Source organism: Schistocerca nitens, chromosome 2, assembly GCF_023898315.1.
Source record: "Schistocerca nitens isolate TAMUIC-IGC-003100 chromosome 2, iqSchNite1.1, whole genome shotgun sequence".
NCBI classification, from domain to species: Eukaryota; Metazoa; Arthropoda; class Insecta; order Orthoptera; family Acrididae; genus Schistocerca; species Schistocerca nitens.
The window spans coordinates 278,160,711-278,179,406 of NC_064615.1; the positions used below are offsets into that span (position 1 = coordinate 278,160,711).

At 43.7% G+C, this 18,696-nt stretch overlaps 1 protein-coding gene across 1 annotated transcript in view; it reads left to right on the plus strand.

Annotated features, from left to right (window-relative positions):
* Positions 1-15,158, plus strand: part of LOC126236027 (uncharacterized) — a 51,932-nt gene extending 36,774 nt beyond the window's left edge. Inside the window, exons 7-8 of the mRNA XM_049945048.1 lie at positions 6,845-6,898; positions 14,842-15,158. Of these exons, the coding sequence (XP_049801005.1) occupies positions 6,845-6,898; positions 14,842-14,996 (209 nt within the window). The 3' untranslated portion in view covers positions 14,997-15,158. The remainder of the gene's footprint in view (positions 1-6,844; positions 6,899-14,841) is intronic.
* Positions 15,159-18,696: the final 3,538 nt, after the last annotated feature.

The window sequence follows — 18,696 nt, forward strand, 5'->3', positions numbered from 1 at the left end:
CTTTCGAAACGGCGCACTTCAAAAACGTTAAAAACATATGTTTTGACACAGCACAGAGAAACTGTGTGGCTGTGAAACTGTTGCGTTAATTTGGTGTAGGTTGTGTGACAAACTGTTATGTTTACATCATTTCCTTTGGAGTGATCACATTCATATTCGTACAAACACCTTGACACAGCACAGAGAAACTGTGTGGCTGTGAAACTGTTGCGTTAATTTGGTGTAGGTTGTGTGACAAACTGTTATGTTTACATCATTTCCTTTGGAGTGATCACATTCACATTCGTACAAACACCTAAATCGATCAAGGAGGCATATTCCACTCACTTACCAGGCGCACAAATTAGGTGCATCGGTAAGAGATACCTGTCAAATGACACATGTACTGTCACTAATGCCGTGTATGACACACCAGACGTGTTTTCCGGTGGAGGATTCGGTTGAATTGTCGGCTTGTCATCAAAGATTTCTGGTTCTCATTCGAAAGCCACTTCCTTTCCGTTGCTAATAGAGTAGTTGTACACAATCAGCTTTCATTACAGGTCCCTTCCTTACACCTTGCTGTTGCAAACGGACGTTACACCACAATACAGACACAAATTTGAATACAGCGAAAAAAAAATAGTATTGGCACGAGGGAACTTCGACCACGGTTTGCCCGATTAGTGCCCCGACACAGTCACCACTTTTATAAACCTCATTTTCTTCGTTATTGGTCGTTGCATTTGTTCGAGGCGGACGTCACATGATACCCGTTCAAGTTCAAAATTCCTCTATTCACTCCGTTTTTATCAAAGATGGCAGCTAATGCTATAACCGAACACACTGAGCTACCGTGCCAGCTACTACTCAACCACGACGTCACTGCTCTTCTACGCTATTATGTATTGCACTGTGAACTGGACACTGTCTCTATTCTGCATTTTTTTTTTTTTTGCACAGTTCAGTACACTTTCTTCCTGTTTTCATGCTTAATCTATGTTCAGTTTTTGAAAGTCCGTTCAGTGACCAATCTTACCACTAAATCTGAGGGAGAACGAAGGGGAGGTTCCCTTGTGAGGAGTTCGTTTGTAATTCCGCAGCAACAACAGGCGTTAGCGATTTTGCTAAGAGCCGAAAACCCGGAAGTACATAAATAGGAGAGTATGGCGGCAAAATCCCTGGTTCTTCTTCTGTTTGTTGGGTAAATAGTGGACTCAATCATTTCTGCAGTACTATTTGCATTAAAGTAATACGACAGAACACGCTCATACCAGGGCAAACAGCAACGCTGAAGAAACCTGTCACCACGATCTTTCACCCTACTGCAGGGATGCCTCAAGGCTCTGTCCTGTCCTCCCTCCTTTTCAGCAAGTCACCTCAGACATTCGGAAATCATCCACCTCCCACCGATCTCCTGCGGTATACCGACAGCACCGCCTACCTAGCTACGCACCACACCTTCTAATTCTCCCACGCCTCCCTCCAACGCCACTTGTGTCTCCCGGTCGAGTAAGTGGGAAATGCAAGTCACTCCAAGGAAAAGCCAAGTTTCTGTCTTTAATCGCGCATCTCTGTGATTCTATCGTTCAGTTTTCCACCTCTCCCTCTACAACCAACCCAATTCTTTGCCTAACGTATAATTTAGAACTACATTATGATATAAAACTCACGTGGAATGCGTATCTCCTAGCAGCAGAACACAACGGCCGAAACCTGCTACAACTTCTAACTACTTCGGACCCACAACATTCTATCATTACCCTCACCTATAAATCCCTCATCCAGCCCATACTAACAATTTCAACACTACCTGGGAGTCTGCCTCCCCTAAATTGTACAAATCCCTTCACAGCATGGAATGATACTCCACCTTGTCTTCCAATTGCTCCAGACTTCCCCAACGCACATCCTACGCCAACTTCCACGACCTCTCATATCGGAGCGCCTTCTCACCCACTACATAAATTGTAAAGCCCATTCTCAGCACTCAGTATTCTATCAACTAATCACCAATACAGGTATTCTGCAGCAGCACTAAATACATATACCAGCTTGCACGCACCTTCAGACATTACCCGTTCTCTCCCGCAGGAATTTCAACCAACTCTCAGTACCAGACCTAGTAACACCTCTGCACGTCACATCATCCTACCATTTTCTTGAAAACGAACAGATGACACAACCTTACTGTGGGACGCATGCCGCGATATTTGCTACGCTAACAGGTGCCCACACGATTTTGTTTTACAGAAAAATCCTGGGAAAACACATTAGGTCATCAGACAGGAGAAAATGGGTTGCAGAAGATCTACTAGAGGCTGTGAGACTAGTCGAAGAGCAAGGTATAACTAAAAGGAAAGCAGCTCGAATGAAAAATATACCAGAACGAACATCAAGGAGGAGAATTGCTAAGGACAATTTAAAGAAAAAAAAAGATGTGGACTATTATCATACTTGGGTGAAGATGCACAAAGGAAATTAGTTGCCCATGTAAAGAAATTGCAAACATATAGTTCTGCTTCCATATCATCAGATATCAGGCAAATTGTTTTCGATTTATCTGATCACATGGGACTGAAAAATAAATTCAATCAAGAAAAGAAACGTGTAGGGGAAGATTCGCACTTCTCATTTTTACAAAGAACGCAATGCAGGCTTAAGTGTCAGAAAAGCACAAGGGTTGTCTGTTGCCAGAGCGACTGGAGTCAACAGAGACGATGTCTGTGCTTACTTTGATCTACACTCCTGGAAATGGAAAAAAGAACACATTGACACCGGTGTGTCAGACCCACCATACTTGCTCCGGACACTGCGAGAGGGCTGTACAAGCAATGATCACACGCACGGCACAGCGGACACACCAGGAACCGCGGTGTTGGCCGTCGAATGGCGCTAGCTGCGCAGCATTTGTGCACCGCCGCCGTCAGTGTCAGCCAGTTTGCCGTGGCATACGGAGCTCCATCGCAGTCTTTAACACTGGTAGCATGCCGCGACAGCGTGGACGTGAACCGTATGTGCAGTTGACGGACTTTGAGCGAGGGCGTACATTGGGCATGCGGGAGGCCGGGTGGACGTACCGCCGAATTGCTCAACACGTGGGGCGTGAGGTCTCCACAGTACATCGATGTTGTCGCCAGTGGTCGGCGGAAGGTGCACGTGCCCGTCGACCTGGGACCGGACCGCAGCGACGCACGGATGCACGTCAAGACCGTAGGATCCTACGCAGTGCCGTAGGGGACCGCACCGCCACTTCCCAGCAAATTAGGGACACTGTTGCTCCTGGGGTATCGGCGAGGACCATTCGCAACCGTCTCCATGAAGCTGGGCTACGGTCCCGCACACCGTTAGGCCGTCTTCCGCTCACGCCCCAACATCGTGCAGCCCGCCTCCAGTGGTGTCGCGACAGGCGTGAATGGAGGGACGAATGGAGACGTGTCGTCTTCAGCGATGAGAGTCGCTTCTGCCTTGGTGCCAATGATGGTCGTATGCGTGTTTGGCACCGTGCAGGTGAGCGCCACAATCAGGACTGCATACGACCGAGGCACACAGGGCCAACACCCGGCATCATGGTGTGGAGAGCGATCTCCTACACTGGCCGTACACCACTGGTGATCGTCGAGGGGACACTGAATAGTGCACGGTACATCCAAACCGTCATCGAACCCATCGTTCTACCATTCCTAGACCGGCAAGGGAACTTGCTGTTCCAACAGGACAATGCACGTCCGCATGTATCCCGTGCCACCCAACGTGCTCTAGAAGGTGTAAGTCAACTACCCTGGCCAGCAAGATCTCCGGATCTGCCCCCCATTGAGCATGTTTGGGACTGGATGAAGCGTCGTCTCACGCGGTCTGCACGTCCAGCACGAACGCTGGTCCAACTGAGGCGCCAGGTGGAAATGGCATGGCAAGCCGTTCCACAGGACTACATCCAGCATCTCTGCGATCGTCTCCATGGGAGAATAGCAGTCTGCATTGCTGCGAAAGGTGGATATACACTGTACTAGTGCCGACATTGTGCATGCTCTGTTGCCTGTTTCTATGTGCCTGTGGTTCTGTCAGTGTGATCATGTGATGTATCTGACCCCAGGAATGTGTCAATAAAGTTTCCCCTTCCTGGGACAATGAATTCACGGTGTTCTTATTTCAATTTCCAGGAGTGTATTACCAAAACCATTGTGAGAAAACGGGAGTTTGGATAAACCATCCAGTATCTAGCACGTAGACGAAACTCGTCTACAACTAAACAATTAGCGTGGGAAGATTGTGGCGGCAAAAGGAGGCAGGTATGTCCATGTTATTACTTCTGCTGAAAATGGAGAGACAATAACACTTATTGACTGCTCTAACGGCGAGGGAAATTTCTTACCACCTTACTGAATTTGCAAAGGGGTAAATAAAAAACAAGACGCTGAAGACAACATGCCCCCAGGATCAAATGTTATACGAAGAGGATCCGCTTATGTGAACACTGATATTCTGATGGATTTGTTCAAAAACCATTTTCTTCCTTGAAAGGCACCTGGCCCTGCTATACTTCTGCTAGATGATCATGATGTCCCTCATATTAATTCTGTCATCCTCTTTGGTCCAGCTGTTGGAAACAAAGTGTCGGTAGTTTGTTTGTCTAGTCATACTTTTTACAGCCACTAGGCTATCATTTTTCAAGCAGATAATATTTTGCAAAATTTTGGTAAACATTTTTGGAATACAGTGATCAATTAATTGTTATATTTAGATATAGTTCAGTCTTGATCACGTTATGTCTGTTTTAATGAGTAACCGGTTTCGGTTTTTTTTTTCTATAGAACCATCATCAGACCCATTGGCTCCCTTGGGTGGGTAGGTGGAGCTCTCCTTGCAGCAAGGAGAGCTCCACCTACCAACCCAAGGGAGCCAATGGGTCTGATGATGGTTTTATAGAAAAAAAAACCGAAACCGGTTACTCATTAAAACAGACATAACGTCATCAAGACTGAACTATAATCTAAATAGATAAAATTTTACTATAAAGAGACTTTTCATTCACGGATTGTATCTAAAGCAACGAAAATCGGAAGAATTACAAGGCAGCAGTATGGAGAGTTGGTCTTGAGAGTATGGACTCGTGCTGCAATTGTCCAGTTTGGTTTATCCGGATTCAGAGTTACTGGAATTATTCCGCTTGATAGAGCAGTAATTCCTAACCATGTCAAGGTTTCAGACCTTAATAATACTGAGGCTGAACTGCCAACTATTGAAGGTGTCTCTAATCATTTGACTCCAGATCATCCATCAACATCAACGTCTGAAACAAACTTGTTCACAGGACACTCTTCTACTTGCAAACATTGCACAAATTTGGCTACTGTTCGAACAACTGCACACGGCAACTGCAGTGTAAATGACAGCCACTCCTCATGTAGAAACTCCATCAAAATTGCTGGAACAGATTTCACCTGTTCCTGCACTACCTCAGAGAAGTAAATCCAAAAGAAAACGGTCAGTAATGAACGTGAGATGCGACGAGTTTATAGCAACAGAAAGAAAAAAAAATCGATGAAGAAAAGAACAATAATATTTTTAATTTTCTCTCTGTCAGTATCTGCTTTCATTATTTGATCAGTGACGAAGGGTTATCAAGAGCAGCCGGAAGTCTTTTACCCAGTAACTCCAGTTATTCGAAAAAGCGCTGGAAAATAGCCTTTCGTAACTGGATGGACTCTGTCTTTCGATTGTGTCCACATGAATTTGCACAAAAGGAACTGCGAAGAATACAGACTATACCAACGAAAATGTCAGAACGCTGAAAAGTGAAGAAGTCTGGAGTATGAAGTAGTCTCAGGACGCACACTGCTTTAACATCCATCGCAACGGCCGCTAAAGCGTGCACACTTAAGTCTAAAGGACACTGAAGAACACAGAGAAATTCTTTTACTGCAAAAAGTTACTTACCCTCTAGGAAATTTCCACTATAAAAGGTAAACTGAACCATTTCCGATCTATCTGTGGTGTACTCTGGGTAAAATTGAGAAGTGGCTTGCTTCTTAAGCTTCTTCTCGATAATGTTATCAGTAATGTTGAATTTAACTTCAATATTTGTAACTATTCTTGTTGCTGTGTTAAGGTCCTGGTCATAATCTTCTTGGGACCATGTGGTGGAAAAGAGATGACGGAAAAGAGATGACGTACCACGTGCTGGAGCTGAACATGTCTGTAATGTATTGAGTGTAGAGAGGAAGGTGTGATGAATGTTTACATAAAATAATCTTTCCCATGAATTTTAAATTTATGATTAGTATTTTTAATCTGTAGGTTGACAACTAGAAAGATACTGGTAGAAACACCTAACTCCATACTGACGTACGCTACATGTTCACAATTTCCAATAACTTACGGAGTTGCCTAGTGGAAATTTTCCACAAACAACGATTGTCATCAACATATCTGTACCAACACACTGCATGTTTTACCAGAGGACCAAAATTAAGAAATTATTCGTGAACATTTCTGGGAGTAATGGAAAATGGGCGAGCCCACTGCCAGCCCATCAGATTGCTTGTAGTAACTCCCTTAAGAGGAGAAATAATTTTGATTTAAACTACCTTCCATGGTATTGTATGTGCTCAGTTGTTTTTGTGAGTTAAAATTGTATATGTAAAGCCATGATGTCAACCATCCATCCAATTTTTGCAATGAGTTGTGTACTGGAAAATGGGCATACAACACGAAACCTATGTCGTACGAAAATACATGTTTTCTTAAAAAAGCATATACACTGCTCAGCACTTCACCAAGAATATACAGATGAATCAGTTAAAAAGTAGAAGTGTGTCGAAAATAATTTATTTATTCTTATTACTGGATTTTTTTTTCATTACAGCTTCTGCGGACGATAGTGTGGTGAGACATTCAGAGTCTACAACACAGAATGAAGGTTAGTATCTCTCATTCAGAATTTCCTGTAATGCTTCGAATTGCGCTTTCATAATACTTCACATTATGTCTTAGCCAAGTATCATCGGTCATTGTGGCTACAACTAATAATCATTAACTGATAACTTCAGTAGCCAACGTTACAAATTTGAGACTTTCCGTCAACTTTTACACCATTTGGATTCTACAGCTAGTGCTTAATAATTAATTAAGTATCACCAACCATCATCCTTCAGCTGAAATTTTCTTAGTTTATTTACACTAACTGCAGCACTCGAAGGGTAGTCTGTATCTAGATGAGGAGACAATGATCACTATTGCCTCCGTGGATATTATGAGTGAGCATGTGGTAATATTTTACTACAGGGGACACTGAAAATTTACTTTGAATTTCCTCTTTAGTGACATACACTTTCGCCAGACAATATTGGATAACGGTTACTGCCATCTTTTGAGGAGTACAACGCCTGAGAATACTGATGTTTAGGCTTAACGTCATGTCGAAGTCTATTTCATGAGATAGAGGATAGCCGATAGGATCAAGGAAGGTTGGGAAAAGAAGTTGGCCGTTTTGCAACCCTTCCCGAATTGCGTTATGCGACTTACGGAATGAACGGAGAAACCGGACAGAGAACTGAACCGACGTCCTCCCGAAAGCGAATCCAGCTGGTTGACTACGTAATCAGAATAATTGCTGGAGCTCATCCAAGATCATCCTGCAGACATTTATTTAAAGAGCTAGAGATCTTGACTGTAGCCTCACAATATATATATATTTACTTATAAATTTTTTTATTAACAATCCGAACGAATTCAAAAGTAATAGCAATGTACATGGCTACGACACTAGGACAATGGATGATATTCACTACTCAAAGTTAAATCTAACTTTGGCCCAGAAGGGGGTAAATTATGCTGCCACAAAAGTCTTTGGTCACTTATCTAATAGCATCAAAAGTCTGACAGATAGCCATATAGCATTTAAAAGGAAATTAAAAGAGTTTCTTAATGGCAACTCCTTCTACACATTAGATGAATTTTTGGATATAGTAAGTGGGTAATTTCCCCAACCCCCACCAAAAAAATTAAAAATATTAAGTGTCATGTAATATTTTGTGTAATGTAATATCTTGTATAGAAACCTTTTATTAACCTGACACGTTCCACATCATTACGAAGTGTCGTATTCATGATCTATGGAACAAGTACTAATCTAATCTAATCTAATCTAAACTGTCATATGTCGTTCGGTTACAACGTCTGGATCCATTGCTTAGCAGCCAATCCACGAAATTCGGTCAGACGCGTTACTGATCACGCAACTTAGTGTTCACTGGTGACACTTGGCGTACGTACTAAGATATGAATGTGACCTGATTATCTCTTATGGTTGGATAATATACGAGTGAGTCAGCTTTCTAATTGTCAAAATTCTAGCTTAAATAGCTCTGAATATTTACGTTTGGCAGTCATTTACTTCTGCCGACGGGTTATGGCCTTTCATTCTTATCAGACAAACCACTCTCCAATATACATTCTCCAAAGACGAGTCCTGATGACACTATTTTTTATTTTATTCAAAGTTCCTGCTACAGTATTCAGTTCAGTTTACCGAGCGAGGTAGTGCAGTAGTAAGACACTGGACTCGTATTCTACAGGGCAGAGGCTGAAATACCCGTCCAGCCACCCAGATGTAGGTTTATGCGATCTCTCTGAATATCTGTAGGCAAACGCCGCCACGGTTCCGTTTCCCTCCTCACCCTTCCCCAATCGAAGCATGTGCCATGTCACTAATGATCTTGTCATCATTGGACGTTAAAATCCAATATTTCTGCTTCCTCTGATCTTACAGTTTGTTCTCAAAGAATATTATAAACTTAAGCGCCAAAGAAACTGGTATAGGCATGCGTATTCAAATACAGAGATATGTAAACAGGCAAAATACGGCACTGCGATCAACAACGCCTGTATGAGACAAGTGTCTGGCGGAGTGGTTAGATCGGTTACTGCTGCTACAATGGTAGGTTATAAAGATGCATGTGAGTTTGAACATGGTGTTAATGTCAGGGAACGAGAGATGGGACACAAAACCCGGAAATTCAATTAAATATCTGCTGTTTTCCCTGACATACTTTTCCATGCGCGTCTTCCGGACCAATTTACAAATTATGATGCGTAATTATGTGGTATTCTGACGGCACTGGAGAGGGATCACAGACATTGCCGTACAAGGTTTCTTGTCTTTTCCGACTCGCTTAGTACACTGCAAGCACTTCACTAAATGTATCTGGTAGACCCATTGATTCAGCTCACCCATGACTCCTTACAGCGGCTCCAACATCGTGGCAAGGAGATGAGCTTCTTCTGGGTACTTGGCCACACCGGGATACAGAGAAGCGAGATGGTCGACAAAGCCGTCAAGGGAGCATGTCGGGATGGCGCTGTCCATGAGTGACCCATCCCGTTACACGCCATCGTATCATTTTCTGACAGACGCATCATACGTGAGTGGGAGACTGAATGGTTGCAGGTGACAGAAAACAAACAGCGGTCGCTCAAATCGACTACACAGGCATAGCGGACGTCAAGTCAGCCTCGTCGCTGGAAAGAGGTTCTGCTTACCAGACTGCGCATCGGGCATAGCCCTTTAACACATGTCTTCCTCCTCCAGTGGGAGGATACACCACTCTGTAAAGCTTGTGTCGTCGCACTTTCAGCTCAGCATATTTTGGGAACGTGCATCCTATATAATGATATTAGGGCAGCCCTCACTCTCGATGGAGATATGGACACCATCCTTGCAGACATTGATTCCCGTGTTACGAGAGTGGCGACGTTTTGTGAACTGTCAGGCCTCATCCCTAAATTGGTGGGGAAGAGAGGCCGACTTTAATACATTATAAAGTGCTCCGCATGTGGGGACAGCCTTCGTTCCCACCCACGAGATTAGCATGCTGACTTCTCGTCAGGGTACTGATGACCATGATGTTGAGCGCCACCCAACTCAAATCATCATCATAAACATCACCTGAATATCTGTAGGGAAACGCCACCATGGTTCCACTTCCCTCCTCACCCTTCGCCAATCGAAGGTTCTGCCGTATCACTAATCTTGTTGTCAGCGGGACGTTAAAATCCAATCTTTCTTCTTCGTGTGATCTTACCATTTGTTCTCAATGATTGTTATGTGTTGCTTAATGTTGCCAAAGTAATTGAAACTCTCACTGAAAAAAAAAGAAATTACTCTGTCAACGACATTCAGGGTCCAGTCACATGAATGTTACCTCCACCAATTTTCGACGTCAGCGTGCAATAAAAGCTCAGACGTGGAAGTTGGTAGTACTAGCAGTGGAGGATACGTAAAGTGTGCTGGGGGCAAGCCGGAAAACGGTGCAGTCGTTATAGTAATGCGGGCATTGTGCGATCTATCTACGTTTAAAATACCAATCATTGGCTTTCGGGGCAGGGGTGAAATCATTTCCGGAACGGCTTAGTTTGTAAACTGATCGCGTGCCGCCATGGTTAAAGCGTACCGTGTACGGCGATATGGCGCTACCAAGGACTGCCGCCGAGGTAACTGTGGTGCACTGTGGACCTTAGCCGACGGAGATGAACGACGGCTGGGCAGACGTGTACGGGCGAACAGACGTGCCAGTATGGAGCAACAGACTGTCCAGCTGAACGAAGGGGCTGCGAACAGTGTCTCCTCAACGACCGGTCAGCCAACGTTGCTGCCTGTGGCCCACTCTAGCAGGCGCCCGGTTCACGCGCCATGACTCACTGCTGTCAATGGACGACGAAGGCCCGAATTTGCACGCCAGTTCCACAGCTGGACGTCCACTGAGCGGCGACAGGAGGTCTTTTCAGATGAATCACATTTTTTGCTCCATCGGCCTGTACAGCCTGAAACAGCTGAAAGCAAACATCGAGCAACCAGGAGGGACCTTTATGGTCTGAGGAAGGTATAATTGGAACTGTCTGGATGATTTCGCTATTCTGAAAGGCACAGTGGACCACCACGAGTATGTACACTACTGGCCATTAAAATTGTTACATCACGAAGATGACGTGCTACAGACGCGAAATTTAACCGACAGGAAGACGATACTGTGATATGCAAATGATTAGCTTCTCAGAGCATTCACACAAGGTTGGCGCCGTTGGCGACACATACAACGTGCTGACATGAGGAAAGTTTCCAACCGATTTCTCATACACAAACAGCAGTTGACCGGCGTTGCCTGGTGAAACGTTGTTGTGATGCCTCGTGTAAGGAGGAGAAATGCGTACCATCAAGTTTCCGACTTTGATAAAGGTCGGATTGTATCCTATGACGATTGAGGTTTATCATATCGCGACAATGCTGCTCGCGTTGGTCGAGATCCAATGACTGTTGGCAGAATACGGAATCGGTGGGTTCAGGAGGGTAATACGGAGCGCCGTGCTGGGTCCCAACGGCCTCATATCACTATCAGTCGAGATGACAGGCATCTTATCCGCATGGCTGTAACGGTTCGTGCAGCCACGTCTCGATCCCTGAGTCAACAGGTGGGGACGTTTACAAGACAACAACCATCTGGACGAACAGTTCGACGACGTTTGCAGCAGCATGGACTATCAACTCGGAGATCATGGCTGCGATTACCCTTCACGCTTCATTACAGACAGGAGCGCCTGCGATGGTGTACTCAACGACGAACATGGGTGCAAGAATGGCAAAATGTCATTTTTTCGAATGAATCCAGGTTCTGTTTACAGCATCATGATGGTCGCATCCGTGTTTGGCGACATCGCGGTGAACGCACATTGGAAGCGTGTATTCGTCATCGCCATACTGGCGTATCACCCGGCGTGATGGTATGGGGTGTCACTGATTACACGTCTCGGTCACCTCTTGTTCACATTGACGGCACTTTGAACAGTGGACGTTATATTTCAAATGTGTTACGATCCGTGGCTCTACCCTTCATTCGATCTCTGCGAAACCCTACATTTCAGCAGAATAATGCAAGACCGCATGTTGCAGGTCCTGTACGGGCCTTTCTGGATACAGAAAAAGTTCGACTGCTGCCCTGGCCAGCACATTCTCCAGATCTCTCACCAATTGAAAACGTCTGGTCAATGGTGGCCGAGCAACTGGCTCGTCACAATACGCCAAACACTACTGTTGACGAACTGTGGTATCGTGTTGAAGCTGCGTTGGCAACTGTACTTGTACATGCCATCCAAGCTCTGTTTGACCCAATGCCCAGACGTATCAAGGCCGTTATTACGGCCATAGGTGGTTTTTCTGGGTACTGATTTCTCAGGATCTATGCAACCAAATTGCGTGAAAATGTAATCACATGTCAGTTCTAGTATAATATATTTGTCCAATGAATACGCGTGTATCATTTGCGTTTCTTCTTGGTGTTGCAATGTTAATGGCCAGTAGTGTATCTATCTTTCGGGGTAGTTGCGCGATGGCACGGTCACTTCTGCCAAGCAGGATAATGCAACGTGTCGAGACTCCCACAGTGTAAGTCCGTGGCTCGAAGAGCATCAGGATGAGTTTACTCTACTCCTCTGGCCACCGTACTCCCCGGATTTAAACCCAATCGGGAATCTGTGGGACCACCTCGATCGGGCTGTACAGGGAGCGATCCGCAACCGAGGAACCTAGCGCAGCTGCTCACGGCCCTGGAATCGACGTCGCTCCACAACTCCGTCGGTACCTTCCAGAACCTCACCGACTCTTAATGCTCGTCTATCAGCGGTCCACGGTGTAAAGGGCTTTTGGCAGGTGCTCACATTTATGTGATTGGGCACTGTACTTATGGAGACAACAAAACATCGATCCTAGTTGTACATGAGGTGCTTGCAGCAAGCGTGTGTATCTGGAAAACTCAGAAAAACTTTCCTCTCCAGAAACACTTTTCCTCCACTGCACATGTTTTCTGTACGTAATATTGTATCCAAGCAGGATTAGAAATGTTATTCTTGTTAGACGGATTTCATGTAAACGAAGTATAATTCGAGGTGGTACACTGGTTCCTTTAGAGGTCACAGTTCGCAGTAATTGACGAAACGTCATCGAGTAAAACAGAAGTGATTCCTGACGTTCCCGAGGGTAATGTTACGGACCGTCTGCTGTCCCTCGTCTACATAAACGATTTGGGAGACAATCTGAGCAGCCGTCGTAGTTCGTTTGCAGATGATGCTGCCGTTTATCGTCTAGTAAAATCATGAGAAGATCAAACCAAATTACGAAACGATTTAGAAAAGATATTTGTATGGTGCGAAAATTGGCAGTTGACCCTAAATAGCCGGCCGTTGTGGCCGAGCAGTTCTAGGCGCTGCAGTCCGGAACCGCGCTGCTGCTACGGACGCAGTTCCGAATTCTGCCTCGGGCATGGATGCGTGTGATGTCCTTAGGTTAGTTAGGTTTAAGTAGTTCTAAGTCTAGGGGACTCATGACCTCAGATGTTAAGTGGTGGTGGTGGTTAGTGTTTAACGTCCCGTCGACAACGAGGTCATTAGAGACGGAGCGCAAGCTCGGGTTATGGAAGGATTGGGAAGGAAATCGGCCGTGCCCTTTCAAAGGAACCATCCCGGGATTTGCCTGAAACTATTTAGGGAAATCACGGAAAACCTAAATCAGGATAGCTGGAGACGGGATTGAACCGTCGTCCTCCCGAATGCGAGTCCAGTGTGCTAACCACTCCGCCACCTCGCTCGGTAGATGTTAAGTCCCATACTGCTCAGAGCCATTTGAACCATTTTTTTTACTCTAAATAAAGAAACCAGTGACATCATCCACGTCAGTGCTAAAAGGAATCCGTTAAACATAGGTTACACGATAAATCATTCAAATTCTATGGCAGTAAATTCAACTACATATTTAGGAATCAAAATTACGATCAACTGAAATTGGAAAGAACACATACCAATGTTGTGGCGAAGCAAACCGAAGACTACGTTTCATCAGGAGAACACTTAGAAAATGTAACAGATCTACTAAAGAGACTGCCTGCACTACGCTTGCCCGTCCTTTTCTGGAATGTTGATGCGCGGTCGGGGAGCCTTACCACATAGGTTTAACGGAGTACATCGACAAAGTTCAAAGAAAGGCAGCACGTTTTATATTATCGTGAAATAGGGAAGAGAATTTCACTGGCATGATAGAGGATTTGGGGTGGACGTCACTAAAACAAAGGCGTTTCTCGTTCCGGCGGTATTTTCTGACGAAATTTCAATCACCAACTTTCTCCTCCGAACGTGAACATATTCTGTTGACCCCGACCTTCTTAGGGAGAAACGATCATCATAATAAAATAAGGGAAATCAGAGATAGCGCGGAAAGATATAGGTGTTCGTTCTTTCTACGCGCTGTTCGAGGTTGGAATAATAGACAATTATTGTGAAGGTGGTTTGATGAACACTCTGCCAGGCACTTAAGTGTGAGTTGCAGGGTATCTATGTAGGTGTAGATATAGATATGTTACGTTGAAAACTGAACGCCCGTCGTACATTCTTTAAGTTAGTCACTATAGAAAAGTTGTGGTAGAAACAGAGCCACATGATTTTATTTATTGGTTCCTCTTGGGATTTGCTCAACGTTTAAATTTTACTGCATTCAGCAAAAAAAGTCAGTTTTAGTTTTGCAGTAACTACACTTACATATGCACTTTGTAACGTCGATTCATATAACATCCTTGTGATCAACAGCCATTAAATTCACTAGTATGCACACTAGATAACATGAAATCAATCGCACCGTCATCAGTAGTGTTAATTTACCAGCATTATGTGTTGGTATTAAGTATTATGTGTCCCTGACAACCTTAGTGGTAGTATCTTTGTGTGTGTGTGTGTGTGTGTGTGTGCGTGCGCGCTGGTGGTAACACCAACTACAGATCTATAAATGGCGAGCAAGAATACATATATGGTTGCTCTCTCTTACAGGTGCAGGCGACCAGTGCTCCTTCGGAGAGCACAGACTGAACATCGGCGACGAACTTGTGGTCGGCAGCAGCCGCTGTGTCAGATGCAGGTGCGACGTGCCTCCATTCATAGCGTGCACGGAGACGTCTGAATGCGACGTACACCTCGATTCATAACTTGCACACAGAGTCCACATCTTGGATGAGACGAGCATGATTTTAGGTCTTCAGACGTTTACATATCAGATTACGATTTACATGTCACATTTCATAGAAAAAATTTAATCAATGAAATGTAATTAACATGAAAGTAAAGTAATAAATCACAGAGCAAGAACTTATTCCAGTGAAGGTCTATCTGAAGGAAATTAACCTCAGTACTACATTCGTACAGTTATATAATGCTACATAGGTGCAGTACATTACCTACAGCTTGTAACACATCTTCTAAATCATTGTTCATATTGACTGTATATGTAAATAGCTAAATAAGGTGTGCGTGTCAAAGTAGACATCGTATAGCATATTGGCTGGCTGTGGTTATTCATGGTGGTGCTTACATGGGATGCGCACACTGATGTCTTGTCAGCAATCTTGAATGAGGCGACCGACATGTGCTTCCTCCAAAGCATGTATCAGCTGTACTGTCAGAACTTGAACAACCATGATTGGTGCTTATGAAGCTGGGTGTTTAGCTGGTGGTATTGTGGACATGTGTGATGAAAAGAAAGAAAGGGTAGGGCTGCAACCCGGAGTTAGTACTTAATTTTCTGTATGTAACAATTTGTACGCATATAAAGAGGAATGCTCACATTTGCTGAAATGTTGTAAAGCAGGTCGCAGCCTTCAATTCACTGACTGGAAGATTACAGTCCGTATACACGGGCGTCTTACAAATGTCAGGCATCTATTACCTTAGAATATTGCTCAAGTGCAACCCATGGCAGTGGAGACACTGAAGCGGTACAAAGAAGGGCAGCATGAACAGTCACAGGTTTATTTCACTCACGAGTAAGTGTCACGAAAATGTTCAAAAACCTTCGTTAGCATGGGCACCAATTATTCTCCGAAAATCTACTAACAAAATATCAAGATCCAGTGCTATGTGACGACTCTATAAATATTCTTCTGATATTTCCTTTTGTAACTGTTATATTTGTTTCATTTTGAATGAAGATCTCCCATTCTACATTTTTGTTTTTGATTGTACACTAATGTGGCTGTTCTTATAACTGATCAATGCAGGTGGCATGCTTACAGTAACGCTATCTGTTAGAAAGCGTCGCTAAATCCATCTGAATTTCTGTAACTGCATTCCAATAGTCATTCAGCAAAAATAATTTAAAAGAAACATAAAATTGTTTACTAAAGAAGTTATCTTGTGCGACTCTGTGTTATGCAGTGGAAGGAACAGCGTTAAAACGTGTGACGTCACAGTACGATTACATGGAACTAACAGAGTTGCAGTCAAGTCTTCGAAGGAAGCACTTGAGCTACGAATCCACGACGTCCAGAAACATATGGCCCCAGTATGCCAGTAAAAGGTGGGAATTTAAAGAGATGGGACCTGGATAAACTGACTAAACCAGAGGTTGTACAGAGTTTCAGGGACAGCATAAGGGAACAATTGACAGGAATGGGGGAAAGAAATACAGTAGAAGACGAATGGGTAGCTCTGAGGGATGAAGTAGTGAAGGCAGCAGACGATCAAGTAGGTATAAAGACGAGGGCTATTAGAAATCCTCAGGTAACAGAAGAAATATTGAATTTTATTGATGAAAATATAAAAATGCAGTAAATGAAGCAGGCAAAAAGGAATACAAACGTCTCAAAAATGAGATGGACAGGAAGTGCAAAATGGCTAAGCAGGCATGGCTGGAGGACAAATGTAAGGATGTAGAGGCTTATCTCACTAGGGGTAAGATAGATACAGCCTACAGGAAAATTAAAGAGACCTTTGGAGAAAAGAGAGCCACTTGTATGAATATCAAGAGCTCAGATGGAAACCCAGTTCTAAGCAAAGAGGGTAAAGCAGAAAGGTGGAAGGAGTATATAGAGGGTCTATACAAGGGCGATGTACTTGAGGATAATATTATGGAAATGGAAGAGGATGTAGATGAAGATGAAATGGGAGATATGATACTGCGTGAAGAGTTTGACAGAGCACTGAAAGGCTTGAGTCGAAACAAGGCCCCAGGAGTAGAGAACATTCCATTAGAATTACTGACGGCCTTGGGAGAGCCAGTCATCACAAAACTCTATCATCTAGTGAGCAAGATGTATGAAACAGGCGAAATACCCACAGACTTCACGAAGAATATAATAATTCCAATTCCAAAGAAAGCAGGTGTTGACAGATGTGAAAATTACCGAACTATCAGTTTAATAAGTCACAGCTGCAAAATCCTAACGCGAATTCTTTAGAGACGAATGGAAAAACTGGTAGAAGCGGACCTCGGGGAAGATCAGTTTGGATTCCGTAGAAATGTTGGAACACGTGAGGCAATACTGACCTTCCGACTTATCTTAGAAGAAAGATGAAGGAAAGGCAAACATACGTTTCTAGCATTTGTAGACTTAGAGAATGTTGACTGGAATACTATCTTTCAAATTCCAAAGGTGGCAGGGGTAAAATACAGGGAGCGAAAGACTATTTACAATTTGCACAGAAACCAGATGGCTATTATGAGAGTCGAGGGACATGAAAGGGAAGCAGTGGTTGGGAAGGTAGTGAGACAGGGTTGTAGCCTGTCCCCGATGTAAATCAATCTGTATATTGAGGAAGCAGTAAAGGAAAGAAAAGAAAAATTTGGAGTAGGTATTAAATTCCAGGGAGAAGAAATAAAAACTTTGTGTTTCGCCAATGATCTTGTAATTGTATCAGAGACAGCAAAGGACTTGGAAGAGCAGTTGAACGGAATGGACAGTGTCTTCAAAGGAGGATATAAGATGAACATCAACAAAAGCAAAACGAGGATAATGGAATGTAGTCGAATTAAGTCGGGTGATGCCGAGGGAATTAGATTAGGAAATGAGACACTTAAAGTAGTAAAGGAATTTTGCTATTTGGGGAGCAAAATAACTGATGATGGTCGAAGTAGAGAGGATATAAAATGTAGACTGGCAATGGCAAGGAAAGCGTTTCTGAAGAAGAGAAATTTGTTAACATCGAGTATAGATTTAAGTGTCAGGAAGTCGTTTCTGGAAGTATTTGTTTGGAGTGTAGCCATGTATGGAAGTGAAACATGGACAATAAATAATTTGGACAAGAAGAGAATAGAAGCTTTCGAATTGTGGTGCTACAGTAGAATGTTGAGGAGTAGGTGGGTACATCACGTAACTAATGAGGAGGTATTGAATAGGATTGGGGAGAAGAGAAGTTTGTGGCACAACCTGACTAGGGATCGGTTGGTAGGACATGTCCTGAGGCATCAAGGGATCACAAAAATTAGCATTGGAGGGCAGCGTGGAGGGTAAAAATCGTAGAGGGAGACCAAGAGATAAATACACTAAGCAGATTCAGAAGGATGTAGGTTGCAGTAGGTACTGGGAGATGAAGAAGCTTGCACAGGATAGATTAGCGTGGAGAGCTGCATCAAATCAGTCTCAGGACTGAAGATCACAACAACAACAACAACAACAATGCCAGTATCGATTATTTTTGGGAGGTACATTGGAGCCTGATGGTGGCATAATGAATTGCCGAAACTGGTAGCCAAAATAAAATAACATCTCAATTACTCAGCTGTTTGGCGAATTTCATTATTAAAAGAGATTGAAAATCCTGCATAAAACTACAAACTGAACTTTGGAAGAATAGACGTTCAAAATGTTCCTGTTAAAATGCCCTGCAAATTTACTATCAAACTGAGCAATA